Raw genomic sequence first — 27,242 nt, 5'->3', positions numbered from 1 at the left:
GAAAACTCTTATTATTATAAACAAATTTTATTCTGCCAATGTGTAATTTAAATTAACACAATGTTACTATCGTGCAGTGTCATGTGGCTTTACATTTTGCATAATTATGTTTCCTTGTTTATTGACTTTTATTACACAGGCGTGTGATCTGCTTATCACATGCCTTAATGAACAGACCTATGAATGATAAGAATGATTTTTCTCTGGTGATGTCCCCGGACCTCATTTATTGCACCTGAAACAAGTCATTCCGTTAAACAAATCTGGATGCTATTTTCTAATTGGCGTCGATTATTCCGTATGGATATAGCATATTTTGCGTTGCAATGTCCTCTCATCAAACCATTTCTTACTTACTTTATACGATAAATGTAATTTCAATAAGTGAACTAACTTGGCTTATCACACAAGTATTTAATTATATAGAAATATATACGACAATTATATTTTCTTTCTGTCGTTGTAATTGTTTCTGCTTCCTTTGCAGCAAGAATTACACCTATCCGATCGTGAGTCGTGTTCGGAGAAGCCTACTTCAGGCGCTTGAAGAAGGAATTCAAGTGACGATCCAGTCTCCTGGTATTGACTGGCAGAAGACTATCGGAACCAGTAACATCGGGGCGAGCTTCGGTCTAATCATCCGAAATATCCTGGATCTGAAATTAGGTACGCACATCAGATATTATACCTCCGCAAGAAGGGATTAAAATGGTGTCCATGGATTTATGGATCGGTCGGTTTGACCACAAACTTGTTATTGAGTATAAAGCAACCGTCTTCCTTATTTATGAAGCGATTAAATTTGGCATAAATCATCACAACGAAGTAAGGTGTGCAAATCAGTGATCAACGCACTGCATGAGCTATTTATCCTCGTACATAGCTGGCAAAGCAGTGCAGGGGTATGAGCTCTTTTAGTGACAAATCTCTAGATGATATACATGTACACAGACACAAGTACATAATTTCGATGATTTAATTTTCAAAAGTTAAGATCAGCTCATTTAGTAAGATGACGTGTCAGTCTATTCGGATGTCGTTAAACGTAAATTCATTTCTAGGAACCAAAACATACTGTGTCAATAGCATTTCAAATGATAATCATTTACTTGTTGACACATTGTTTTATTAGTCAGTGAGTTAAAATTGTATGATTGACTGAAAAAAATCATGGTTTTATTAAATTATATATAAATAAGTATTTTAATTTTGGTGGTAGAGTGGCAAAAACGGACACAAAACAACAGCATCATATACATGAACATCAAATTCGTGCTCAGGAAGATGTTTTCATATATAAATGACTATCTGATTGTTTAATTTCGAGGTAATTTAAGGTGTCCGACACGATGTTATGCAACTCCTGGGATAACCGGGCTTAAAGCAAACTAGCGGCGGAGAACTTAAATTACCTCGAAATGAATATACATAATATAAGATAGTCAATCCTAGAACATGTTTGCTCGCTGAACCCGAATCCGGTGCTATTTGTCATATATCATGACACCTTAAATCAATTATTGAGTATAGGTAATTTATCGACATGATCACCATGTTAACCCTGATTGTATAAGGTACGAAATACCGTTAGGGCCATCATGGTTACACATTAAAATCCAGAGGGCGACAATGCGATAGTGCGATAGTACAATGGCGACAATGCGATAGTCCGATGGTGACAATGCGATAGTACGATGGCGACAATGCGACAACGCGATAGTGGTGTTTTTAATAGCTTACTTCTTGCTCGTCCTCGTGTACTCCGGCGGAAACGTAAAGTTTGTCTGCGTTGCCACGTCGACCATAACGGTGGGGATGGTGGCCACGCCGACACATCTCGGGCGCGGGACTAGGAATATAAAAACAATAATTATTATAAGTGAATGCAGTCCGCACAGGCTAAACATCAAAATAGTATGCATAAACATACATACATGCAGTAAAACTAATAATTTCAACATGTAATGGTCCGTTTGTAATATATGTATGATTAGCCTGTGCAGTCAGGACAGGCTATAATATATATTATGCATAAACATACATACATGCAGTAAAACTAATAATTTCATCATGGTATGGTGCTAATCATATATATATATATATATATATGTATATATGATCACCCTGTGCAGTCCACACAGGCTAATAAGAGTCGTGTCAGATTAGCCTGTGCAGTATCCCTTTATAATTTATAATTACTATGTAAACCATAGGTTATTACAGGTTCGATCCCCAATACGTTCTTTATATTTCCCACATAGGCTTTCTATGCAATCTAGGTAAAATAATAAATACAATAAGAATAAATAAACTAAATGGATCAGCTTAAACTCAGATATTCCGTGTGCCTGAGGTACTTGGCCGTTGACTAAAATGCTCCGAACGGGTCATGGGCATGGATCTTGAAGTTCCTGAACTGGCTCTTCCTCCTCCGATGAAGACTAGACTATAATCTATAGAATTTTAACATAGATTGATTAACGTAATTGTTAAGTTTGGTCAGCAATTAATTCGAGGGAAAGAAAAAGCCCCGAAAAATAAACATGACCACGTGCGTTTGGGCGTTTCCTATCCTATGCATTAATAATGAATAATATACGCTGATTTTACAGCTGTTACTAAATAATAATTCATTATAACACTTATGTGCATGCACACTAAAATTGCGCACCAAACTGTATAATACTTTAATTAGTCAATTAAAATCATTCGTTCAATAATGTTATCGACTTATCGGTGTGGAATCCATTTAAAACTAATTGGCGGGTACACACAACAGCAGATAATATGCCAGGTTAAACATACATGTTACATCCGGTGATGCTGTTTGTTTTTCACACATGACATATACACATTTATGAATGAAACGCTTCATGAACGTTGACGTCGCTCATGGTTACCATAAAAATTTCCACGCACGGATTTTAACCGTCACTGTTTACAATCAATCGAGTGGATAAGTACTGGAACTTGTATAGCGTTTTTTTTTAGGTGTATGTCCAGCGCGTGTGACAGGAAAGCAGGGCCTAATGTATTTTTTGTACAACTCAATAATATTTATATCCAATCTGTATGAAAACATGTCGGTGAGCATTAATCCGTTTTAATTTTTTGGAAATATTGAGGCGTTCACTAATTATGGATCAAGCATAATCCATTATGCGCATATAAAAAACACCGGGCGAATTGCAGGTTAGTGCCGGAGACATGGGTCAGTAACAAAATGGTTGTTTAGATAATTTTTTGTTGACCTAACGAAATATTTTAGCTGGCAAAATTCATTTGCTGTAATTCCAGCTCTACTCAGCGGTTATTTCATGGTAGATGTTCATGACGAAGCGTATGCAGAGGCCCATGTCGGTATGATAAATTTCAAGGTCGACATCGTCAAGGCGTTAATCTGCTTTAAGGGTCACATCGAATATGATTTGAATGTCCTTAAGGTACGTGTTTTCATGGTCTTAATCTGTTTTAAGGGTTATATTATTTTTTATATGAGTGTTCTTAAGGCAAGTGACGTCAAGATGTTCATCTGCTTCAAGGGTTATATTGGCAACGAGGTAAGTATTGCCAAGGCCCATATTTGCTTCGTAAGCCATATAACCTTTTGTCTAAATGACCTTAAGGTAATGCATCAATGCTTATATCTCTGTCAAGGACAGCACCACGTTTGCGCTGTATACTAAGGTTTATATCGTAAATGTATTTATCTGTGTCGAAATGCAAATTATCTATTGTCTGAATGTTATTAAGGTTATTAAATCGTCAAGGTCTATAAATGCTACAAGGGCAGCATCACCTTTAATCGGAATGACCAAAAGGTAAGTTTGTCAAGTTCTATATCTTCTTTAAAAGCCACATCAATTATGACGTGAATGTTTTTAAGGTAAGTGTTTCCAAGGTCAGCGTTTATGGTCACATAAGGTCCGACATGAATGTCTATAATGTATTTATTGTTGTATACACGGAGTGTATATTGACAGGAGATGAATCGAGTATTTGACCCTTACTTTAGTAAATTCAATCTTATGCAAAAACTATTCATCCGATTTTATTGGTTTACACGTTATCTTGTTGCTTATTAATTCCTCTTTCAAAAAAATATAACTTTTAGTATATTCCTGTTGTTATTAATGGATTTATAGCGAGTTAAACACAAGAAATACAAATTTTATGTTTTACCACCGCGCGTTTTAACGTGTCGTGGCTATCGATCTTTTACGATTAGCGTACAGCGAAGCGCCGAGGTTATACATTTTGATGTACCCACTCACGTCTTTTGTTAAATTATAGTTTCATTTCTCGGCCGATTTTGACAAATTATATATCATTAGAAAGCTTACGTTACGCAGTAAACAGATATATCAATATATATTAAGTTTTTCTTCTGATTTCGACAGCCCGGCGAGTTATAACTTTAACTTTTGCAAATATCATACCGTTTTGGAGTTTTAGAATCTAGATTTACGGTTGACATGTTCGTACTTAATACCAATTTGTAGCGTTTATATTTGGAGTTCAGTTTTAAAAATTACATCTTGCTTAGGAGAAAAGAATTCTGTATACGATAGAAAAAATTTTTGTTTAAAAACCAAAGTAATTAAGGAATGAAGGCGGGAAAATGTAGCGCGCGTTCCTAACGCACTGAACTGATGCTACGGTCTTGGCGATTATGCTTTTGTTTAGAAATCGGCCATTGAATTTCTTTTGCCATCTTATTATATTTTTTATGGAATATATTGTAGTATTTTGTTCACGAAACATATCAATAAAGCTTATTATAAATGAATCTTAATAAATTAACGATTTCAGCTCTTGTTTATAACACAGAAAGGTTGTAAAATTTATGATGAAACAGCGTATATAGCGGACCCTCTCGATATTATTCGGCTTTGCATGCATACTTGAAATAAAATGGGTGGCAAAAACATTCATCGTTTGCTGTTTATTATCAACAAGGTAATTATGTATAATTATTTGAAATGTTATTTACCTTAAATTATCAATTTATTAAAGATTCTTGAAAATCATTGTCCGTGTTACGCGGGTCATTTCGTATTTTGACATCAGGGCATCATGTCCAACTATTGAAAATCAGATTTTTTCACCGGGACGATGACGGCTTGGATTTAGACAGGCAGACAGATAGTTTATTCAGACTTAAACAACAGTACATCGTCTTCAACTCAAATATATAAATTATTTTTAGACGAATTGTTAGGTGATTACACATATAGCAGTGATGATTCTGAGAATGTTGCCATGTTTCTTATCCGTGTATTCTAGAGTCCATGGTTTGAGCATTTTTATCGCGGTGTTCAAAAAAAGATATCTCAATAATCTTGTTTATTGATAGATCTGTGGTTTTATTGCCCCTGTGTTCAGCACAAACCAATTATCTCGTTATGATCAGATACTGTGCCGACCAATACTAAATAACACTATGGTGTCATACGCCACAGCAGGGACCTATACTTGTATATTGGTCCCTAACCACAGGTGGCAATGTCTGGTCAGATTACACTTTTTATGATACCTCCATGTCTTCTCGTGGTATTAGTGGTCATTTCTTGAAGTAATGTAACGCCCAATACTCAATTTTGCGTTTATGAGATATGTAGCGTATTGAAAACATTTATAGTCATCTGCCCATACAGATTGCCATAAACTAAATACTGTATAGATGTCAGCCAGCTAAATCACAATAATTATAAGTGCTTAATACCTATACATGTACATTTTAAACATTTAAAAAATCTAATACTTAACATTTAACGTATTTAGCGGATACCGGTAAAAAAACTCCGTCATTTCGTAGTCCTATAAAGAGTGTATGAATAATCTTTCCGAAAAATACAAATAATACAGTGTTTTAATTTAGAATTCTATATATTTATAACTCTGTTAACTTATAAAGATATTTCAATATACATGCATAGACAGTTGACCGTGATTTTCAAGAATCTTTAAATAATTTTAATTAATTTATAATTTATGGTTAATAACCTTTCATATAATTTTACATAATTACCTTTTTGATAATAAACAACAAACGATGAATGTTTTGACACCCATTATATTTGAAGTATGCAAAGCCGAAAAATATCAAGAGGGTCCGCTATACATTTGTATACGCTGTTTCATCATAAAATTAACACCCTTTCTGTGTTATAATCAAGAGCTGAAATCGTAAATTTATTAAGCTTCAGTAATACTTAGCTTTGTGGATATGTCTCTAGAACAAAATATTTCAATATATTTCATAAAAAATATAATAATCATGGCAAAGGAAATTCAATGGCCGGTATCTAAACAAAAGCATAATCGCCAAGACCGTAGCATCAGTTCAGAGCGTTAGGAACGCGCGCTACATTTTCCCGCCTTCATTCCTTAATTACTTTAGTTTTTAAACAATTTTTTTTTCTATCGTATACAGAATTCTATTCTCCTAAGCAAGATGTTATTTTTAAAACTGAACTCCAAATATAAACGCTACAAATTGGTATTAAGTACGAACATGTCAACCGTAAATCTAGATTCTAAAACTCCAAAACGGTATGTTATTTGCAAAAGTTAAAGTTATAACTCGCCGGGCTGCCGAAATCAGAAGAAAAACTCAATATATAATGATATATCTGAAAACTACGTTACGTTAGCTTTCTAATGATATATAATTTGTCAAAATCGGCCTAGAAATGAAACTATAATTTAACAAAATACGTGAGTGAGTACATCAAATTTATAACCTCGGCGCTTCGATAAAAGATCGATAGTTACGACACGGTCACGTGACTTAGACACGACAAGATATTTGGCGTAACGGTCCCGTTTCTTATCCGTGTAATCTAGAATCCGTGTTGTATATCAGCTTCGCTTCGATCGCCTTATCAGCTACAAGTACAGCTTTATGATCTTAAGACAAGTGTTGCTCTTATCTACAGCTGTTTCAAGCGTCATGTCAAATAGGGTCTAAATCTTCTTACGGCCCCGGAGACAAGTATAGACCAGTTCACGCGTGACGTCACGCGCACCTGCGTGTTTACATCCGGACTAAATTGGTAGGCAAAAGAAAGATACAATCAATGGGGAGAAATAGAGCGTGATCGGTTATATTTATACGATTATATTTAGATTTTATTTTTCAACATGCCAACAAGTTTTTCTACTTTACTGAAACAAATAAGATTGAACACAATCAATAAATATATCAATTCCAAATAAAAAACATTTACAAATTAACCATAATGGTATTTGTCTGGGCAGGGACCTGGTCTGGGAAAACTAACATGTTTACACATTAAATAAACATTTAATTAAATTAAATGCAATCGTTTTCATTTGATTGTTTGTGTCAATCTTAAAATCGTGTAAGCCTTTGTATTCCGGTGTTTAATTGCTCCTTTGTTCTGCATAATCCGATTATCTCGTTTTGATCAGATATTGTCCAGACCTAACTAACAACATGGTGTCATAAACCACACTGGGTGGCAGATGACAGTCTGGTCATTAAACACAATTGATGATGCAACCATGTCTTCACTTTCTGGTAGTATTAAGTAACTAGTCATTTGATTGAATAAATTTACCGCCGACATACTTAACAGTTGCTTAAATTAGATATGTTACATATTGTACAAAATTGAAGTCTATAGATTATCGGAAATCGGTAAATATCAAGCCCGTTTTATTTATAAAAATTAAGTATTTATAAATTATAAAATGTACGTAAAAAACATTTAACGTATTTAGCGGGTATCAGTTAATTATAAATACGCAATTCCGTATGAAGATGTAATGTTACGGCAATGCAAGAAATACATAATAAAAACAAGAAATTACGTTGACATCAATGGGGGTAAATAATAATGAAACAATATGTATATATTATATTAAATATATGTATATATATATATATATATGTGTATATATATATATATGTGTGTGTGTGTGTGTGTGTGTGTGTGTGTGTGTGTGTGTGTGTGTGTGTGTGTGTGTGTGTGTGTGTGTGTGTGTGTGTGTGTGTGTGTGTGTGTGTGTGTGTGTGTGTGTGTGTGTGTGTGTGTGTGTGTGTGTGTGTGTGTGTGTGTGTGTGTGTGTGTGTGTGTGTGTGTGTGTGTGTGTGTGTGTGTGTGTGTGTGTGTGTGTGTGTGTGTGTGTGTGTGTGTGTGTGGTGTGTGTGTGTGTGTGTGGTGTGTGTGTGTGTGTGTGTGTGTGTGTGTGTGTGTGTGTGTGTAAAATGTTAGACAGTTGTCACACATGCTCACTAGTAACGAGTTTACAATATACATGAATACACAGTTCAATTTGCATCATGTGACGTTGTGTTTTTCTGTTTTTTTATGTTAATATTCCTCAATAGTGTCATTCTCTGTACAAAACCCATCCAAATTAAAATTACATGTAAATACCGTCATGCACTTCGCTTTTAATAGGGCTTTGTAGTACATGTACGTTTATTTTCAATGAACCACTGACACATTCTATCACTAATTTTTTATTACTCTAGTGTACGCATGCAATTGATAATTATTATTTTATAATTAGATGTATAATTATTGTAATTTATTGAAGCTTTTCTGCAAATAATAATACGCCTAATGCATAGAGCTCTTTGTTGTGTCAAACTGTTTGTCTTTCAGTCTTCAGACAAACTTTACTTTGATTCTAATGACGCGTTCTTTTAAGATGCAAATAAATATGTTAATACATTCTTTTGGTACTAAATTTTATATTTTTGAAATATAATTTAGGTGTTTTTTTTTAGTTTCTTTTCGATTTATTGACTAAACAAGTCTCGTAATCCATATGTTTTTCGTTAGCTGTAACCAATGCTTTTGCCTACCAGTGCCTTGCGCATGCTCGAAAATCGGGAATCAAAACAATAACAATGAACTGGTCTATTGTCAATATCTGCTGCAGGAGTTATATTTTTAACAATCTGAATACCCTTAAGATAAGCATCGTCAACGCATATATCTTCTTTACTCGAGTATGACTTGAATGTCATTCAGGTAAGTGTCGTCAAGGTCTATATCTGTATCAAAGGTCACATAAACAATTACTTTAACGCCCTCTAAGGTAAGTGACGTCAATGAGAGATTGTTTATATCTGTTGCAAGGGGCACAACAGCTATGGCCTGTGTGTTCTTAAGGTAAGTGTTGTCATAGCCTATATGTTCTTCAAAGGCCACATATGCCGTGCCTTAAATTTTCTTAAAGTAAGTACCGTTACAAGGGACACATAAGCTATGACCTGAATGCCATTAAGTATCTTCGAGCTACGATATAAATTTACTTAACGAGGAATTTCAAATTGGATATGTGAAGGATATTTTTAAACTATTCCTAAATACAAAATACTGAGACGTTGCGAACTGTATAATTATGCAGTATCAATTGTTGCAATTTGATAGTGCAGCACGGCGCTTTGAATTAATCATATTGTTAATATACTATTAACAATATAATGAGTCTTATTTTTTGTATTGATGGGGTTTAATTTGAATTATTTTTATTAGAAAATGTAAATGCCAGTGTATAAACATCTAGTGACACATTCGCAGAAAGCGATAACATCATACAGCTGGTGAATTGTTATCTTACAGGACTTTGGAATCAACAGTCTTTCAGATCTGGTCAAAATCTTTGATAAAATTATGGACAAAATTGTCAACCCAATCATAAATGGGATACAAGCATTCAACAAAATACTGACAATGGTTAGGGGTAAGTATTGAATAAAAGTAAATATACGTTTATGTTCTTAGTAAGCTGATACAAACAATCACCTAAATGATTTTTAACTTGAACTGTGAGCACTTATTTGGAAAATGGTTTGGTACTGTGTGCACTTATTCAGAAAATGATATGTATTTTAATCCATGGTAATTTATGATCACCACATAAAAACACATAACTTACTTTAAGTTTTTAAATTGAAAAGCTATACATCTTCTGCTTACAATGATAATCGTTCTTTCATAGATGGTAAGACGCTGACAAATGTTGTCAATGAAATCGTAGACATCGTGAAAAATCTCCCAACCCGACTTGGTGAGGTGGCTAACCGAATGCGAGATTTTGTCAAAGAACTTTTCAGCATAAGCGCCAACACTGTTATTGAAGAGATCAAGAGCATTGTCAAAGAAGTTAGCGACTTCATCGACGGGATAAAAAAAGATGCTCTCAAATTCTACAATGTATATTTTAGTTTTTTCTGTAATAAATTAACTAATTTTTGTTTTGTAATATGCTTTAAAAAGTTACATATTATCAATATAATGTATCGGTTTGAATATCGAAAGCAATCAGTCTGGTCCAATTATTGAAGGTCAATTATTGAAGGCTGTTTTTGGCAGAAAACGAAAAAATCCATTTAAATTATTGTTTAAATTAAATGATGTAACACTCCAGACAAGTGATTTTCAGATAAAGTTTATAGTCGTTTATAACAACCACTTAAAAACATAAGCATTTATTGTGTTTACGTAACTGTTGTCTCATTCCCTGTTTGAAGGACGTTGTTGATGTTGTTACGATGGCCTTGCCCTACACAGCTAAGAAGATTATGGATGCCTTCAAGTCAATTGTTGAGGCTGTTAGGAAAATCTTCAATAATCCAATGCAGGCAATGACATCCATGTCAAGGGCGATAATAGAGTAAGCCATATTTGTAATAGGAAAATTGATTGTAATAAAATGTTGAAAATCAATACAATTTAAATATTGAAGAAAAAATAACATATGAAATTGGAATGTCACATGGAAGAATTTTTTGTGGCCAAGTTTTTTGTAAAGTTTTTCGCCCCACCTGAGCATAACGTGTTAGTGGTGAACTTGTGAAATTGCATTTTGTCCGTCTTTAATTGCCTGTCAACATAAACATTTTGAACACTCTGAAGAAAACCTGTGCTGCCCAATCTTTTGCAAACTTGGTTGACAGATGTATCGATATTATATCCGGGCCGCTTTTGAAAATAGGTCACGTGGAGTCATTTTTACTAGAACAAATTAAATGGGAAGCTTGTGCACACTATATACTTTTTAGGTTCGATTGTGTTTGAGAAACATTCAGGTCTTTAAAGAATATGATTGCACGGGGGTGTTGCAGTTTTCTTCATTCGGCTTTTGTGAAACCTTGCTAGCACTTAAAAATATCGACGTCATACGGGTGAACCCTTTTACTTATATGGCTAAATGACACATTTTAGAAATCCCTTGAAGTGAAATATTTCGCACAATCGCCATAAAACTGGCCGAGAACATATGCTCTGTTGATATCTTGGCTGATTAAATAGGTTCTGGTCCATTTAAAATATAACAGCCAATGTATTGAGCAGTTTTCTTTATAGTGCCATAATACAACTGTGTGCACAATTCATAGTAACGGTTTCGCCCAATCGTTACTAATCTTGCTCAAACATATGTTTATAAAAATATTGCCTGATTACGGAAATGGTTCATATATGTTGATAAACAAGATCGCTAAGGAGCGTTGCAGTTTTCGCTATATGGCTATGTGAAACCAAGTGAACTCTTTAGAAGGCATATGCTTTTGTCCGCTCTGTGTGAAACTTGCTCAGAAAATTTTCTCAAATGATATCTTTGCCGAGTTCAAAAAGAGTCTTGTCCGTTGAAAACATGCCTGCTGGAAGTGGTAAGGAGGTCATGTGTTCTTAAAGCGAGATTATACAATTTGGTGTACATGTTAAATTGTAATATATTGATAAAATATGTAACAGTTACACAAAATAGGCAAGACAAATTATACATTGAAGACAAATTTCATAAAATGCAGCAAAGACAAATTAGCGCCCGAGCCGATTGTGACTTAGATATTTCGTTCATATTCTCCTACAATAACCAAAGCATTCGTCTTTTTATTAAGATCAGAGTAAGTGTTCGTGTGTCGTTTGAATATATAGCATTGCAGAAATTTAAAATGAACCGTTAAACTAAATTAAGATTCACATCGTACATGCATGATATGCATGCTGGCAAATTCGACTGTACAGACATTTTTCGATTTCAGAATTAAATATCTGGCATTTTTTGCATTTGGCGACACAAGTTCTTCTTAACTTTTATTTTAATTTATATTAATAAAATAAATAAATAAATAAATAAATATATATATATATATATATATATATATATATATATATATATATATATATATATATATATATATATATATATTTATTTATTTATTTATTTATTTATTAATATATATATATATAATATATATATATATATATATGTATATATATAAGATTATACACATTTTATATAAATTCATAAATATTTTACAAAATCGTATAATCTCGCTTTAAAAATGGCTTATGCCTAAAGTTAAAATGATTGCTGGTAACAGTTAATTTATTTCGCTTCTCAGGTGAGCGCAATTGGGCAATGCATCTCTTTAATCACAGGCATAATGTATACTTTGTTAGGATGTTTTTATTGCGTTCGCGAAGAATATAAAAGAAATATATTTTGAGCCTGCTTATTTACTTTTGTTAAAACGTTTTTGCAAAATTTGACAAACCAAAACATGGTTCATCCGATACATAGTCGGACAGATTTATGTCAACTCAACGAAGGCAAACTTGCGCAATTTCCGCAGCAATTGATAATAAGCTTGATTTAAATATTTTTGATTAAGTGAACAGATTAGCCAAAAAGTGTATTTTATCTCTTATCAAACGTTTATCTTATTTAGCATCAAAGTTGCTGTTACGATGGCTATAGATGTGAAAAATAAAGTGGTGGAGGCATGTCTTTTCATTAAAGGTATGTGTTACTTCGACATTTCCTTATGCAAACGCTTTTTTTATCATTATTTAAATACTTGTATTTAATGATGACTTGGTTTCCATTCGTGATGTTTCATGTACTTTATTATTTCATTTTTGGGGCTAAGCAATGGTTTTTGTGACCCGCTTTGTGTGCCTTCTTTCCGATTGATAAAATAAACAAAACACACTTTTAGGGCGCGTGGTTGAATGGATCAACGCTGCAAAGAAAATACCAGCAATTCTAGGAAGAATTAAAGACGTATTCAAGAAACTCACCGACTCGATAAAAGATGGTGTACAGGCCATAAAGAATGAGGCAAAGTCGGCTATAAGTGACGGCATTTCAGCTGTGGCAAGTGTGACAAAATATACAAGCTTCTCAAAATGATATATTTCATTTACGTAGCTATATAAAGTACTTCTTTTATGTCTCAACGATCAGACAACGATGCGTATCTCCGTGATATTTAATGAACGTGATACACGACTGATCTTGTATTATAATTTAGCGTTTGACCGACTTTGTTAAATTGAGTCCTTTTTGCGGACTTGCTAAATTCTAGTTTATGTTCATGTTGCAGAAAGACACGATGCACGATGTTGTAAATAACCTAAAAGGTAAATGGGACCACGTGTTTGAGCCGCTGCAACCTCTGATCGAATTTGTAACACCATTTGTTGAAATCTTCAAGTCTATCATGGAAGCAATAAAAGGCGTCAAATGGGGTTATCAAGAAATCAAAAAAGCGTATGTATTAATGTATTAAAAGGCATTTGAAATCTGCGAGCAATCCAGATCAGTATTTATTTCATAAATATTGGTAGGCATTGAATATCACATTAGGTTTTCCATGGAGGATAACAACGAAGCAATTGTTTTATATTTAGATAAGATAACTATTATCGAACGAAATACCTAACACAAAAAAAATTGCTTCGCTATGCTTGTTTTAAAGGGAAATGAGAAAAAATGTAACACACTATATATATATATATATATATATGTATATATATATAAATATATATATATATATATATATATATATATATATATATATATATATATATATATATATATATATATATATATATATATATATATATATATATATATATATATATATACAAAAAATTATGGCGATAAACAATCAAGAAACGCGCGAAACAAACACGACCACAATAGTCATCACTTGTGTTATGAATAGATTTTACCTTAGTATTCATAACTATTATTCACTTTTTATCCCGAATTTTCTTCGGTATAATGAACGTATCAATACATTTTAAACATGAACACTTGATTCCCTTTACGTCAATATACTCCATGTAAGTATATCGTTATGTTGTACTAAATTGATGAAGACATCGGTTTCACACTTATCAGTTTGATTTTATATACGTAGACTGGAAGTACAATCTTGTTGTTTTTGTTTCAAGCATCGACACGAGTAGATCATTGGTGCAAAAAGTTTTTGGACCGAAATTCGACCGCAACTTTCCCACCAAGCGCCGCGATGCGTTTGGAGAATGTCCCGCGGGCGTGTGGCCATCCACAGCTAACGGGGCGTACGGAACAACGGGGGTGGATATCATTCTTGGAGAGGGACAAACGGTAAGTCAACGGCATCATGGTTGCACACTATTCATAATGTAACTATTTATTAACATTATTTAAAGACCACTAAGACTGCTAAGATATTACTGAAGTGTTTTTGTGTTCGAAAAAAATATGTTAGTAGTTTGGCATTGTTTGTTTTGGTTTAAGTTAATTTATTTCCAGATCATATTTGTCGTTTAAGCAATATGTCTGCAAAGTTAGCAATTCGTATGATGATATTGTTAAACTGCATTATATTTTGTTAGTTAATTAAAGTCCTTAACAAATATCAAGTGATTTGCGGTGAAAACATTATTAAAAAAACCATAAGGCTTCAGTCAGCCGTAATGTTCATTTTAGAGTATATATGTGTGCCCGTTTAAAGTGGGTTAACAGTTTATTAATATGAATATATTTAATTTTCAGGTCCACATGCCTGTAAACGGAATATTAAAAAGTTACCCAAATGACAAAAAAGTAGTTGTAAAACCTAGCGACCCAGAATTTGCTCCTTTTGAAATAGTTGTTGAAAACATTGCCGCAGATCAAACTTTACACGACAAGACCGTTAAAGCTGGCGAAAAAATTGGCAAAGCCACCACGGCTAGGGTATGTAAAGAAAGAAAACTGAGTATAAATGTAAACGAAGCCGGTGGTAATCCACAGGACCCCAATACTGATAAACTTCTTGAAATAACCATCGGAGAAGCTAAGAAAAATGAACGAAATGAGTGGATGTCTACTGTAGCATCAAGAGGAAAGAATTCCATCCACGTTTCAGTGAGAAAAGCTCAAGCGGATGAGCTGCCTGATGCGGATTATGACTACACTGATCCGTCCCCTTTCCTTGATCGCTTGGTGCCGATTCCAAAATGGATTCAGGACTGTAATGATTACGAGTTTAGGTAAACATCAAAACGTCTTGTAACATGAGTTTTTTTGGAATTTATCTATGCCTTTTATAATGATAAAAAATAAAGTCTGATCCCTTCATTTAGTTAAAAAAATTGTGATGCCACATATAACGAGCGTTGGTATTCATTTGAATCGTTTGAGTCGCTTTGTTTTGTAATAAAAGCAACCTGGCTACTTTGACCGAGTCCGTTATTGGTCTTAATTAATGGAAAATCTAACATATTTTGGTAAAAAAGATCCCTTTTTAGGTAGTTGACGTTCACAAGAGATCTTAAAATGCTACCCACTCGGACTTTAAAATATATTACTAGCTTCTTAAATGTGGACGATCACATTAAGGTGTACTGCAACTCATCTATACAACCCGTAATTGTAAAACGGGACATTAATAGAATCGGCTTTTTGGAAGATGATCTTGATGAGTTTACTTACAAGTGACTTGTGCACGTTTAAGCATCATAACTATGACATATAGTATACAGTTATTCTCTTTTAGAGCAGTACCAACCATATGAACTTTTAATACAGGTACATAGGACAAACATCCGAATCCGGTGAAACGGACGAAGACGAAGATCCAGAAAAAAAGGAAGAATCCAGTGGTCGTAAACCTGACGCTGAAAATATCGATAATATGCTTGGTGACGAGGACACAACATACAGGCCTGACGACCCCTCGCTGTATGACTCTACATCGTTTGGAGAAAGTCTCAAGGAGAGTTTGAAAGAGCAAGCCAAACTGTTTGCGGAGATGTTCAAACAAGCTCTCTTTGGCAACAAGTGAGTGAATAAAAGAATATCACAATCACAAAGAGTAACCTGTAATTTAATGTTGATTAAGTACAACTATATACACAAGACCGTTGTCACCTGAACGTTAAACTTGATAGCTTCATATTATTTCAGACGAACATTTGAAAATATAGTCAATAGTTATTGGATATATTAAGATACTCTCAGCACTAAACGCTTCGAATGATGTCAATTAAGCTCTAATCTTTTAACGTTTTCAACTGTTATTTGCGCCATTGTTTAAGTATGCATATAACAATAGACAAATCTCATTCCAAACAAATGCACATGTTGACGACTTTGTTTGTTTGTGTTGAGTTGTAAAGAAAAAGATAAATAAACAATGCTTGGTAATGACGTAGCTTATTTTTTATGTAATATTAAAATATATAGTTCTATGTATATTTGCATATAAAACTGTTTTGTTATGACATTTCTGAACTGTTTCAGTCCAAAGATCCCAAATATCTTAGAAATAGTCGATGTAAACAGCAAAACGGTGGATTGGATCATAGAAAAGCTCAACTCAACATCTGAAATTGGAAAGAAATTTATCGATATTTTAACGAAATTAGCGTGTACGATGAAAGCGGAACCTTCAGACTCACCTGCGACCTTAACACCAAATTTGGCTATTAACTTTCTCAAACTGCACAATTTGAAATTCAACTTTGGTGGATTCGACTTTTCCGGCGGATTAAACTTTGGCGGAAGTGGGGATGATGACAACAGCGGCGGATTTAAGTTCGGCCCCTTGAAATTCGGCGATCCCGGTCAGCTGTCTCTCTCCATGGCGGAACTACCCAGCAAAAGTTCGTATTAACGCCACTGTAACTTGCTAGATGCAGTAGCCATCGCATATGCCATTTGTGTGCCCTTCGAAAGCGGGTGCCGCTAAGCTATTCCGTTTAAATACTTATTTTGTTGGAAATCAGTTTTCATAGTTCTGAAACTTATTTTCCTGACAGACGTTTCCGTTCTTCTCTAAGTCTGTCCTTCTGTCCGTCACACGTGTCGTTTCCTCGTGAAATCGCCGCCTCTAAAAACCCGAACTTGATGAAAATATGGAGTATACCTAAGTGTGTAGATGCATATTATTGCCGGGTCGTTCCGGTGCAATCATTTTTCGCGGCGTTATTTCTCGTTCATTGTGCATACGTCTTTTTTCTATAGGATTGTTTAGTAACTGACGATCCAAATTTGATTTAATAGTTTATGCGCTTTCCATTCTGGGAGAAGTGCGTAGATTTTTAAGATCGTTCAGATTGTTCCGCTTCGATGATATTTAATAGAGTTATTGCACTTGGAATACTAATTCCTTTTCGCGTTTGATCCCGCATACTTTGATAATCCGAATTTTATGACACTCCAATTGCAGCATGACTCTCTGGATTACATGCTCAGGTTGCTCCTTTTAAATTTTATAATAATTTTTCGGAATGAAATTGCCATTTGATCAATGACATTTTAAATGAATGTTGCGTTTGTATCTCTGTTCACTGGGACTTACGATGAAACTTTATTTGCAGTTTCCACATAGGGTAATCACACATTGTAAAGTCGTTTTGCGCCAACAAATTTAAATCAAGTAATCGCTTTTTCATTAATAAAAACACTTTTGTAACTAAATTTTACGTTTCAACGACATGGGAAACTATTTGTGCAAATTAGTTGACAACGAAAATACGGTATTTTATAGGGTGGATGTGTACACATATTTAGCACTCGCTAGACATGGACATCGTGTCGCTTCAATACCAGGTTAATGTAATTGTTCCGGTCTGTGGATATTTCAAAAAGTTCTTGTCGCAATTTCTTGTTCCCCGTGCCTTTAATTTGCCTAGATTGATTAGATTGACACTTCGCATAATCGGGGCTCATATAGAAGTTTCACTGAAACGCTTGTAATGTTATATTTTGCAGTTTGTCCCATGTTTAAAGATGCAATAGCCAAAGGGTTCGGTCACATTTGCTACGTGCACGAGAACTGCCTTGGATTGTCGTGCAACATTCCAGTCCCTCTTGGACCAACGTCAAAAGTTTTGCACGCCTCTGTAGCACTAGTGCCGTCTGAGCTGAAGATAGAAATAAGCGTCAGATTTGGGCAAGACATTGGCAAGAATTACACAATCCAACCGAACGGTATATTTATGATATGATTCTTTATTTAAAGCTGCATGGTAATCTTGGAATAAATTCTATTTACTTGGATAATGTACATTTGTTGATATTTTGACATTATATTTAAAAGTGCACGTGATGCAAAACATCCCTCGATGCAGTTTCTGACCGGGAGATTTATGATGAATTGATTAGCATCGGATATGTAAATAAACGTGTGATAAATTTTAAACATATTAAAGCGAGATTATACGAATTTGTCAAATATTTATTAATTTATATAAAATGTGTAAAAAACGTATTAAACATATATTTTAATATAAATTAAAATAAAAGTTAAGAAGAACATGTGTCGAAAAATGCAAAATAAGCCAGATATTTAATTCTGAAATCGAAAAAGGCTGTACAGTCGAATTCGCCAGCATGTAAATCATGCTTATACGAGGTGAATCTAAATTTAGTTTAACGGTTCATTTTAAATTCCTGCAACAATATCTATTCATACGACACATGAACACTACCTCAAAATGCTTCGGGTATTGTAGAAAAATATGTACGAAATATCTTCGTCACAATCGGCTCGGAGCGCTAATTTGTCTTTGCTGCATTTCATGAAATCCGTCTTGCATGTATAATTTTTCTTGCCTATCTTGTGTTATTGTAACATATTTTATCAATATATTACAATTTAGCACATATACAAAATCGTATAATCTCGCTTTAAGTTATGGACATATTTTCTCGATTGCATTGTCAAGTATTATGAAGGAAATTACCGATTTTTATTGTATTCATTTACATACTGTTGACAAAAATCTTTGTAAGGCAAATGATGAAAAATTGGGGATAATGCACCAGCTTTATTACGCCTTATTTACATATAAGTACCTTGCAGCTAAAGGTTAAATAAATAGCAAAATAAAATATTGTAAACAAGCGTGTTTTGTCTTACAGGTGAAGATCAGCATATGGAGGTGGCGAATTTATTACTTTTTAAAGTACTTTTCATTGTAAACGCAAAAGTTGAAGGGACATCTGTAACACTTACAGCTGAGTTACAAGTGTGCAATGATTTATTCATGTCATGTTCGCCTCCGATTGAATTGTTCCACAACATCAAATTGATACCAAACGCCGTTCGACATAAACGCGGTATGGTTTGTAATTTATTTTCTCTTCCATTAGGATTTGATATAGATAAATATAAACCGTATTCCTTTTATAATAATTAATTTGGTACAAATGGAGTTGCCCCAAGTGAAACACAGGATCAGAAATAAAGCCAACAGTATAATACGGATTTGTTATTTCTACAAATATTTAACTGATTGATAAAGTCTGCATTTGTTTATTTAGCGACAGGTTCGTGCACAGACGTCAGTATCCGACAGACACCGATTACGACGTTCATGATGCAACTGAGCGAATTCTACTTGCTGAACAAAGATGTGACAGCGACACTGGAAAATGTGCGACAACTAGTTGTTGATCAGGTGTGTGACATATTTGTTGCAGCTCCCGCAGTTCTAAAATCGCATCAATTAGTTTAGCACCATAATTATTTGTTCAACACTTGCATTTAATGTAATGATATGAAGTTGCATTAAATAGTTCGGCCGATATACTGATACTGATATATGTCGACCTTTTAAGCTTCAATATGTAATATATTATGTAACAAATATAATGATTTTATTTTATGCTTAATGGTCAAACATAGATGTTGCAGGTGATTACAGTAATTACGATACATTAATTATATTTAATAAAATGTCAACTAAAATTTCCGGTTATATAATACTTGTTGCAGATAACATTTCGAATTTGTATTACTTATATTCAACGATATATGTGCTAAATTCAGAAATGGAATAACTTGATGTTGAATTACAGCTGCTGAAAGAAATGATTGACAAGTTCATGGAAGCATTGACGGAGTTTCCAAATAAGGTTGACTTCTGTGTTAGTGCCAATCTTCCCGTTCCCCCGGTTGATATCGAATTCTTCGACATCCGCCAACACTTTATGGTTGGGCCAGTACCTTTGTCACTAGGTAGGATAAATAACAGTCGATATTTGTCTAACGATTGTTTATTAACTTGTTAGTCCGTTCATCCGTTCGTTTAAAAAATGACACGTTCTATATAACAACAATAATGCTTTATACAATTGATATTGTATAATTGAAGAATTGATTCTTGCATGGACGACGTGTTTAACAACTCTACACCGCAACATCATCTGACGTGATGTTGACCTTGACATCAGCCTACTTATGAAGTTAATTATATCCATTTTTTTGATTAACCCAAAATTACGCGTTTCCTATAATATCAATACCGCATGCAACAAATCTTCGATACGTGCATGGATGTTATCTATGAACACTCTCCGCTCATCCACATCCTTCTTTCTACCATAACATCGACCATTAAAACTCATGCTTCATACTTAAAAGTTTTCATATTTCACTCCAACTCTGAAAACATTCATATCACCTGACCTTTTCATTTACCTTAATTTGCACTAAGATTTACTTAAATAGGCCAATCATTCGATACTGACATTGCTTCGACCGGGGGCATCAGCGTTTATTTAACGCAGCATCTCGTTAATTGTATTATATCAGGGTTTCTGATACGTTGAGCGGATTAATAACTATTCATCAGTTGTAGTATTTTTACATAAATATTGTAGCATTGTTTTTTCTAAACTATTACATTTTTGAAGTAGAACCTCTTTTAGGTTATCGGTAAGTACAGTTGTTTTATTCGTTTTGCTTTGGTGTAAAACCTCGTTCTTTGGAAACTGCCCCACGTATAAGTGAGATTTATATTTATATTTAATAAAGGAAACATGAAACTTTATAAAAACAAATCGTGTTTACGACAAAGTTGTTGATAAAGGCTAGCAATACCTTATACCATATAGTTGTAAAAGGAACTCAATCGACAGAAACATATAGATTAAACATTATATACAGGTTCTTCAAAAACTGAAGCAAGTTTTGTTTTTGATGTCTTGTGATGTTTAAGATTAAATTAAACTTCGTTCTGGAAAAGGGGCAAAATGCATGTGCGCAAAGTGTTGCTCCATATTACATATGCAGTCCACACAGGCTAATCAAAGACGACCCTTTGCGTCTAAACTAGATTTTCTCGAAGAAAAGACATCCTGTAAACGAAAAATGCCAAACAAGCGCTAACATTTCGTCCCATATAAGCCTGTTTGGACTACACAGGCGTATCTGGGACGACACTTTAAGCACATGCATTAAGACTGATTTCCAAGGCAGAGACTTAATTGTATTTCAGGGTTCGGTGCTGGTGGTTCCGTTGGTCTTAGCGTGAAAGTAGGACTGTGCGTAGTGAGCATGACCACACAGGTCAGCGGGAAGATGTTGTGCATCTATGTTCAGTCATGTTTCTGAAGTACTCAAATTTATCAAAACAGCAAATAAGAACAACAAAGACCTTATTTAATATGCTTTTTTAGCACGAGCCGGCAAATCGTGTTTTAACTTATTTGGTGATTTGTGTTTAAATCTTGTTTTAAAATCTCAGTTTTTTGGGTTATTCATTCAGCTATGTAAAAATTAGACAAGTTTATATAATGCATCTCAATTAACAGCACTGAACGTTTTCCCACAGCTAACACTAACCCCCTGGGTTGGAGGCAAGGTGTGGGGTGATGCCGCTATCGATATAGGCTTCGCAAGAGGCGGAATTAAATTGGTTGGCTATCTACTGGAAACCAGATTTCCTATGACAACTGAACTGGTGTTCTCTAAATATCCTATAGATGTGGGGTATGTATACATTTGGCATTTATATGCAGTTGTATAAATTTTTAAAATTAGGAATAGTAAACATGTCCGCAATGTGTCGTCAGTTTGTCCGCCCGCCCGCAAAAGAAAGCTTTGTGCGATTACTTAACAAGTTTTAGTTCTTAAATGACACGTGTTTTACTTATAAACGGTGTTATAGATTGTCGATTATAAATCAGATTGTATTTCAATGATAATGAAAACATAACACAAATTAACTTCATTATTTGATAGAATTAAATGTTGGTTTGAGCTTATGTCTCCCTCTATTTTTGCCTTCCTTCTGTCTGTCCATGCAAATATTCAAAGGTCACATTAATGTAACTACAAACAGAATAACATTAAATACTGCAATAACCGATATGCATATCTGAACATGATTATAGAACCCAAAATACTTATGAAGTGAAATGTGATGGTAATATGCATATTCTTGAAACCCTAAAAAGGCGTTTGTACAAAGAAACAACGAACATTTTAGTTGATTATGAATATTTTTCCACGAGCAGATAATTGACAATATACCATGGATGTTGAGCTCTGGGGAAATCGTTTATCGCTCGATAAAAGCATTGTTCCCACTAAAATATGTTTATCAATACACATTTCATTGTAAGTCATTTTATCGTTAAAATTTTAAATATTTTTTTTACGTGTAAACCAATATTTATAACGCTGTTAAGTTAGTATATATATATACTTTTTTCCATATGATGAAATGTAATAATTTATTAAAACTAAACATAATATTGTATACAGGTCACACTATACTAAAAGATTTCCTCAACACATTCAATGTAAAAGCGATAACTTTAACAAATAATAAAGTTAAACATTTACGTATAGAGACCCTCGACACGAATCAAAGGTCACTGTTTTACGGCCATCTATTTCCCGGCTACTCTGCAGTTGATGAGGGTTTTCCGCCATCTGTCAAAGTCTCATATACTCCCCAACATTCAAACAAAAGAGTGAATTTCTAGCAAACAACAATGTTTTCCCTACCACATGCACAAATAAATATTCTAGAATAAAGTCATGGCAAGTGACCCTACAGAGAATCATGTCTTCAAATCAATGATGTTCATGTTTTAGATGGTATATCATTGCACACCAAAGTATTTAGTATACTGCGAGCTACAGTATACATGTATTTATCATTATTTAAATGTTGCCCAATGACAAATGGTACATTTAAAGGGACGTTTTGGTAAATTGAAAAATATTGTTTCAAATTGGCTAATTTTCTCTGTAGTGGTGTATTTGCTTGATAACAATAAAACATAACATTTTCTATTATGGGCCGTTTTGACGATATTAAACCTGAAATGTATAAAGTGTTATAAACATGAAATGATTTAATAATTTGGCGAGTTATGTTGTTACCATTATATGTTTACACTACCTGGATTGATTATGTATAAAACTACAGTATGAGCTATAACGGTACCGATGGCAGAGTGGTTTAAGCGTTGTACTTTACTTTAAGGATCAGTGATTCGAGCCCGGTTTTGAATAACTTTTTTTGCTTTAATTTTCTTTTTGTTGTATACTTGAGCCTATTTGTTCCGATGTTTACAATTAAAAAATTTAAGCATATAACGACACATTTCAATACATGCCAAAGTCTGTAAACAAGTCCCTTTGATAATTGATCAGAGTATATACATATAAGTGTGTTGCTGTAGATTTATTATAGTACAATATGCTTTCAAAAATTAAAGGGCTAAGATGGACCTAATCCTTACACCGTTGCGACTTGAACTGAAGGCGTTTGCAGAACTGTTCCTATTGTTTACAACTGTCACAGTCTTCGAAGGAACAATATGGAAATACCAAGTGCCCACCATTCACAAGAACATTTTCACGATTACAAAGAGAGACGACGATCCATCGCCACCTAACGTATTGCCAACCACGATCAACGAGAGACGTCGCCGTTCAGGTCCCGAAGGCTGTATTGTTAACCAAGTGTATAACCGTCCCTACTATGACTGCGCCTTTACACTGGAAATGTTCGCCCAAGACGAAGTATCGGAGGTGAAACTCACCTACGCAATTGGAACACATAAAGGAGGAACCAACGTTCAAGCCTGGACAGAAATGGGTGGCAATACCCTTCTAGTTCCCGCCAAATTACCAGGTGGTATACCTCTGCATTGGACTGTAAGCGCAACTAATACGCAAGGACTGTCGTCCACTGTGCAGTGCTCTCTGAATACATACGACAGCACATTGCCAGACGGCAGAGTGGAGCACCCATATAAGTTTTCATCACATCCTTCAAAACTAGTTGCGTTTATCATCGTCGCTGAAGACAGTCCCCTGAAAGAGATGCATTACAAGGCTGTTGGATTCAGCCCAGGTCAATACGGCAACCAGTTTGTTGGATGGGAAGAAACACGACTTGACCACTCTCCACTTAGACAAGGTGTAACCGGAGCATTGCAGCACTTCACGACCCCGATGGATGGCAAGCTGATAGCCAACGTCCTAAAAACAGCGAAGCCATTAAGATCCCCGGATCTATGCGCAGAAGAATGCATGAATCACGGGTCCAACTGCGTGTCATTTAGCTATGAATATCACTCGGAGACATGTGATTTGCACGATCAGGTGGCCGGTGCAAATGCATATTTGCGCATTAGCGGAACATACAAAAACTATGAACGATTGGGTATCGGTTATCACACCTCTGTGGAATATGACAATTTACCACTTACTCAAGGTACTCAGTATTTCATCAACGCAAAAGTAACTAACGTCCTGGGGTACGTTGAGCATTTAACAGGCGAAGGCACAATGGTGGACTTCACACCTCCAGAACCAGGATTGATAATAAACAATCAGGCTGACTTCCTTCGTGCTGACCAATGCAATGCTTCTGTTTCACAAAGATGCATTGAAGTAACAGGTCAAGAAAACCATAGGTAAATATTGCAATTTTTATTCCATATTTTCGATAATTTAGATATAATCGGAAGAAACAATATTATGTTTACAATCTACTTTGGTCGTTTAGACATTATTTTCGTCATAAATGCATGTTGGTAAAACTCAGTTTATTTACGCATCTAAATGTAATATCACACCAGGATAATCATCGATGGTCCAGGCTCTGGAACCGTCTTCAATGGTCACCAGCCAGTTCAAGACGAGCTGTACACGTTAACGAACCACTATGTTTCCGGTAATATTGTGTTTATATAAACTAATTAAATTGAAGTTTCTCGTCAAGGTGTGTTCAAACAACGTGTCGGGTAATGTCCCATTCACAATAAATGCAGTATTTACATTACCTTTAGTAGTGATTTTTGGAATGCATGACATAATCCACTATGTGTTTATCACCTGTAAGCATTTTTGATTTAAACTATATGTGTATATTTATGTATCAAACATATTTTATTTGAGAAATATTGGTGCAATTATATTAGTTCTATAACATTGTTGTGTACAGTACGGTTATATACTTGGACGAGTACATAGCTGACATAATTATGCCATATTTTAGGAGCCGACTGGCTTGTCCAATGGGAGTAGATATGCTGTGTACGGGGATACTTTTCAAGTTTACTTTGCCAATGCCAATTTCGTTTAATCTCGGATTGTTTAATATGAAGTATATTAGACGAACATGTGTCAAAAACGGAATGATATTGTGTGTAACGTGGCAAAAGTGACGAAAGCTGATGTGTGTGTTTGTATTATACGTACTTGTATGTTATTATTTCAGCCAACTGGAAAGGTTTTCACGACGACGAGAGCGGTATATATGCGTACACTTGGGCTGTCGGAAAGGGTGTCTGCAGCTCGGATGTTGTCCCTTTTACAAATCCGTACGCCCATTTGACGAATCCGAAATTCTGGACCGACTCCGCTTTTCAAAAAGGCATCCACCTGCCTGACGGTCCGTATTTTGTCACGGTGCAGGCATTAAATGGAGCAGAATTAGGCGGTTCATTGGTGACTACGGTTTGTCATTCCACTCCGTTCATCGTAGACACTTCGCCGCCGGTGTTTCACAAAGTAACGGACATCATTTATGATGAAGACTTTGACCTCATCGCGATATATTACAATGCTACCGACGACTTGAGTAAAATTGCCCATGCAGAATTCGGCTTGGGCAAAACTAAGTATGATGTACAACTGAAGGCGTATGGATTACACGCGCCTATGGAACGCGAGGATCCGTTTGTAGCTGTGAAAGATCTGGGTCTTCAAGAAGGAATTCCGGCGTGGATTCGTATCCGCGTCACAAACAATGGTATAAAGAATACTAGTATTGTTGTCTCAATCATACTGTAGTTCTGCTGGGTTGATTGTGTGATATGTAAGGTTTGCGTTTTTAAATCAACTACACTGGCCGACATTTCTGTGCAACTCTCATGACGACGACCCGATTAAACATGTCTGATAGTGTGTATAAATAGATAGTGCTATCATGACACTGATTGATAACACTTATAAGTTAATAATTCCAATTTTCTTAAGAGCAATCGTCAGTATTTCAAAAGTTAATACACCATTTCATAGCGTTATTTAATGTGTTTGTTTTTTTAATACTCACTGTTGAAGAATGTCACTGGTTGCTGTACTTTAAATTCCGTATGATTGAATAATGCGTGTTAATGTTGAGTGTTTACATTACATACATTTGAACCTACCTGTACATGTAGCCTGCTGTCTGCGTTTGTTTAAGAGACTTGTTCACAGTATGACAAAATTACACATTTAGAAAAAAAGATTAAGGGAAATGTATTCGAACAAGCAAATAACACTCATTTCTAAGAAAATGAATATGGGTATCAAGAATCCAATGCCTCAAAAAATGCATCGCGTGTAACGATTGCATCGACAATTTAGCAAAAACGTGCATTACCGACATAGCGTGTACACTACCTGCCCAATTCATAAGTCCCGTGTTCCTTATGCCGTCCGATATAAATCTAATATAACGGTAACTATATATCTCTTGTTATTCAACAGTACTCTATTGGTTTTTGACCGATGTAAATATTTCTAACTTTCAGTAATGGTAATCTTGGACTATGTTAAGAAATGTGTACGTTTCTTTGACGAAAGCTAGGGACATGTAAGAAAGACAGATTATTTAGACAAAAAAAAATCTTAGTAAAAATGCTGTTCATGAAGAATTTATAATACTTTAAAATGAATGTATATTGTGTCA

The 27,242-nt window shown here is 34.7% G+C and overlaps 1 protein-coding gene across 1 annotated transcript in view; it reads left to right on the top strand.

Annotated features, from left to right (window-relative positions):
• The window catches only part of LOC127859083 (uncharacterized), a 74,562-nt gene that overhangs the window by 21,059 nt on the left and 26,261 nt on the right, over positions 1-27,242 (top strand). Inside the window, exons 18-38 of the mRNA XM_052396506.1 lie at positions 488-666; positions 3,298-3,443; positions 9,606-9,726; positions 9,985-10,199; positions 10,517-10,659; positions 12,722-12,792; positions 12,992-13,149; positions 13,379-13,545; positions 14,235-14,409; positions 14,821-15,299; positions 15,838-16,089; positions 16,552-16,913; positions 18,025-18,243; positions 19,177-19,374; positions 19,579-19,715; positions 20,116-20,275; positions 21,537-21,607; positions 21,873-22,030; positions 23,773-24,978; positions 25,144-25,238; positions 25,785-26,318. Coding sequence (XP_052252466.1) covers positions 488-666; positions 3,298-3,443; positions 9,606-9,726; positions 9,985-10,199; positions 10,517-10,659; positions 12,722-12,792; positions 12,992-13,149; positions 13,379-13,545; positions 14,235-14,409; positions 14,821-15,299; positions 15,838-16,089; positions 16,552-16,913; positions 18,025-18,243; positions 19,177-19,374; positions 19,579-19,715; positions 20,116-20,275; positions 21,537-21,607; positions 21,873-22,030; positions 23,773-24,978; positions 25,144-25,238; positions 25,785-26,318 — 5,246 coding nt within the window. The remainder of the gene's footprint in view (positions 1-487; positions 667-3,297; positions 3,444-9,605; positions 9,727-9,984; positions 10,200-10,516; positions 10,660-12,721; positions 12,793-12,991; positions 13,150-13,378; positions 13,546-14,234; positions 14,410-14,820; positions 15,300-15,837; positions 16,090-16,551; positions 16,914-18,024; positions 18,244-19,176; positions 19,375-19,578; positions 19,716-20,115; positions 20,276-21,536; positions 21,608-21,872; positions 22,031-23,772; positions 24,979-25,143; positions 25,239-25,784; positions 26,319-27,242) is intronic.

Source organism: Dreissena polymorpha, chromosome 14, assembly GCF_020536995.1.
Source record: "Dreissena polymorpha isolate Duluth1 chromosome 14, UMN_Dpol_1.0, whole genome shotgun sequence".
Lineage (NCBI taxonomy): Eukaryota > Metazoa > Mollusca > Bivalvia > Myida > Dreissenidae > Dreissena > Dreissena polymorpha.
This window is presented reverse-complemented; position numbering and strand designations above follow the sequence as displayed.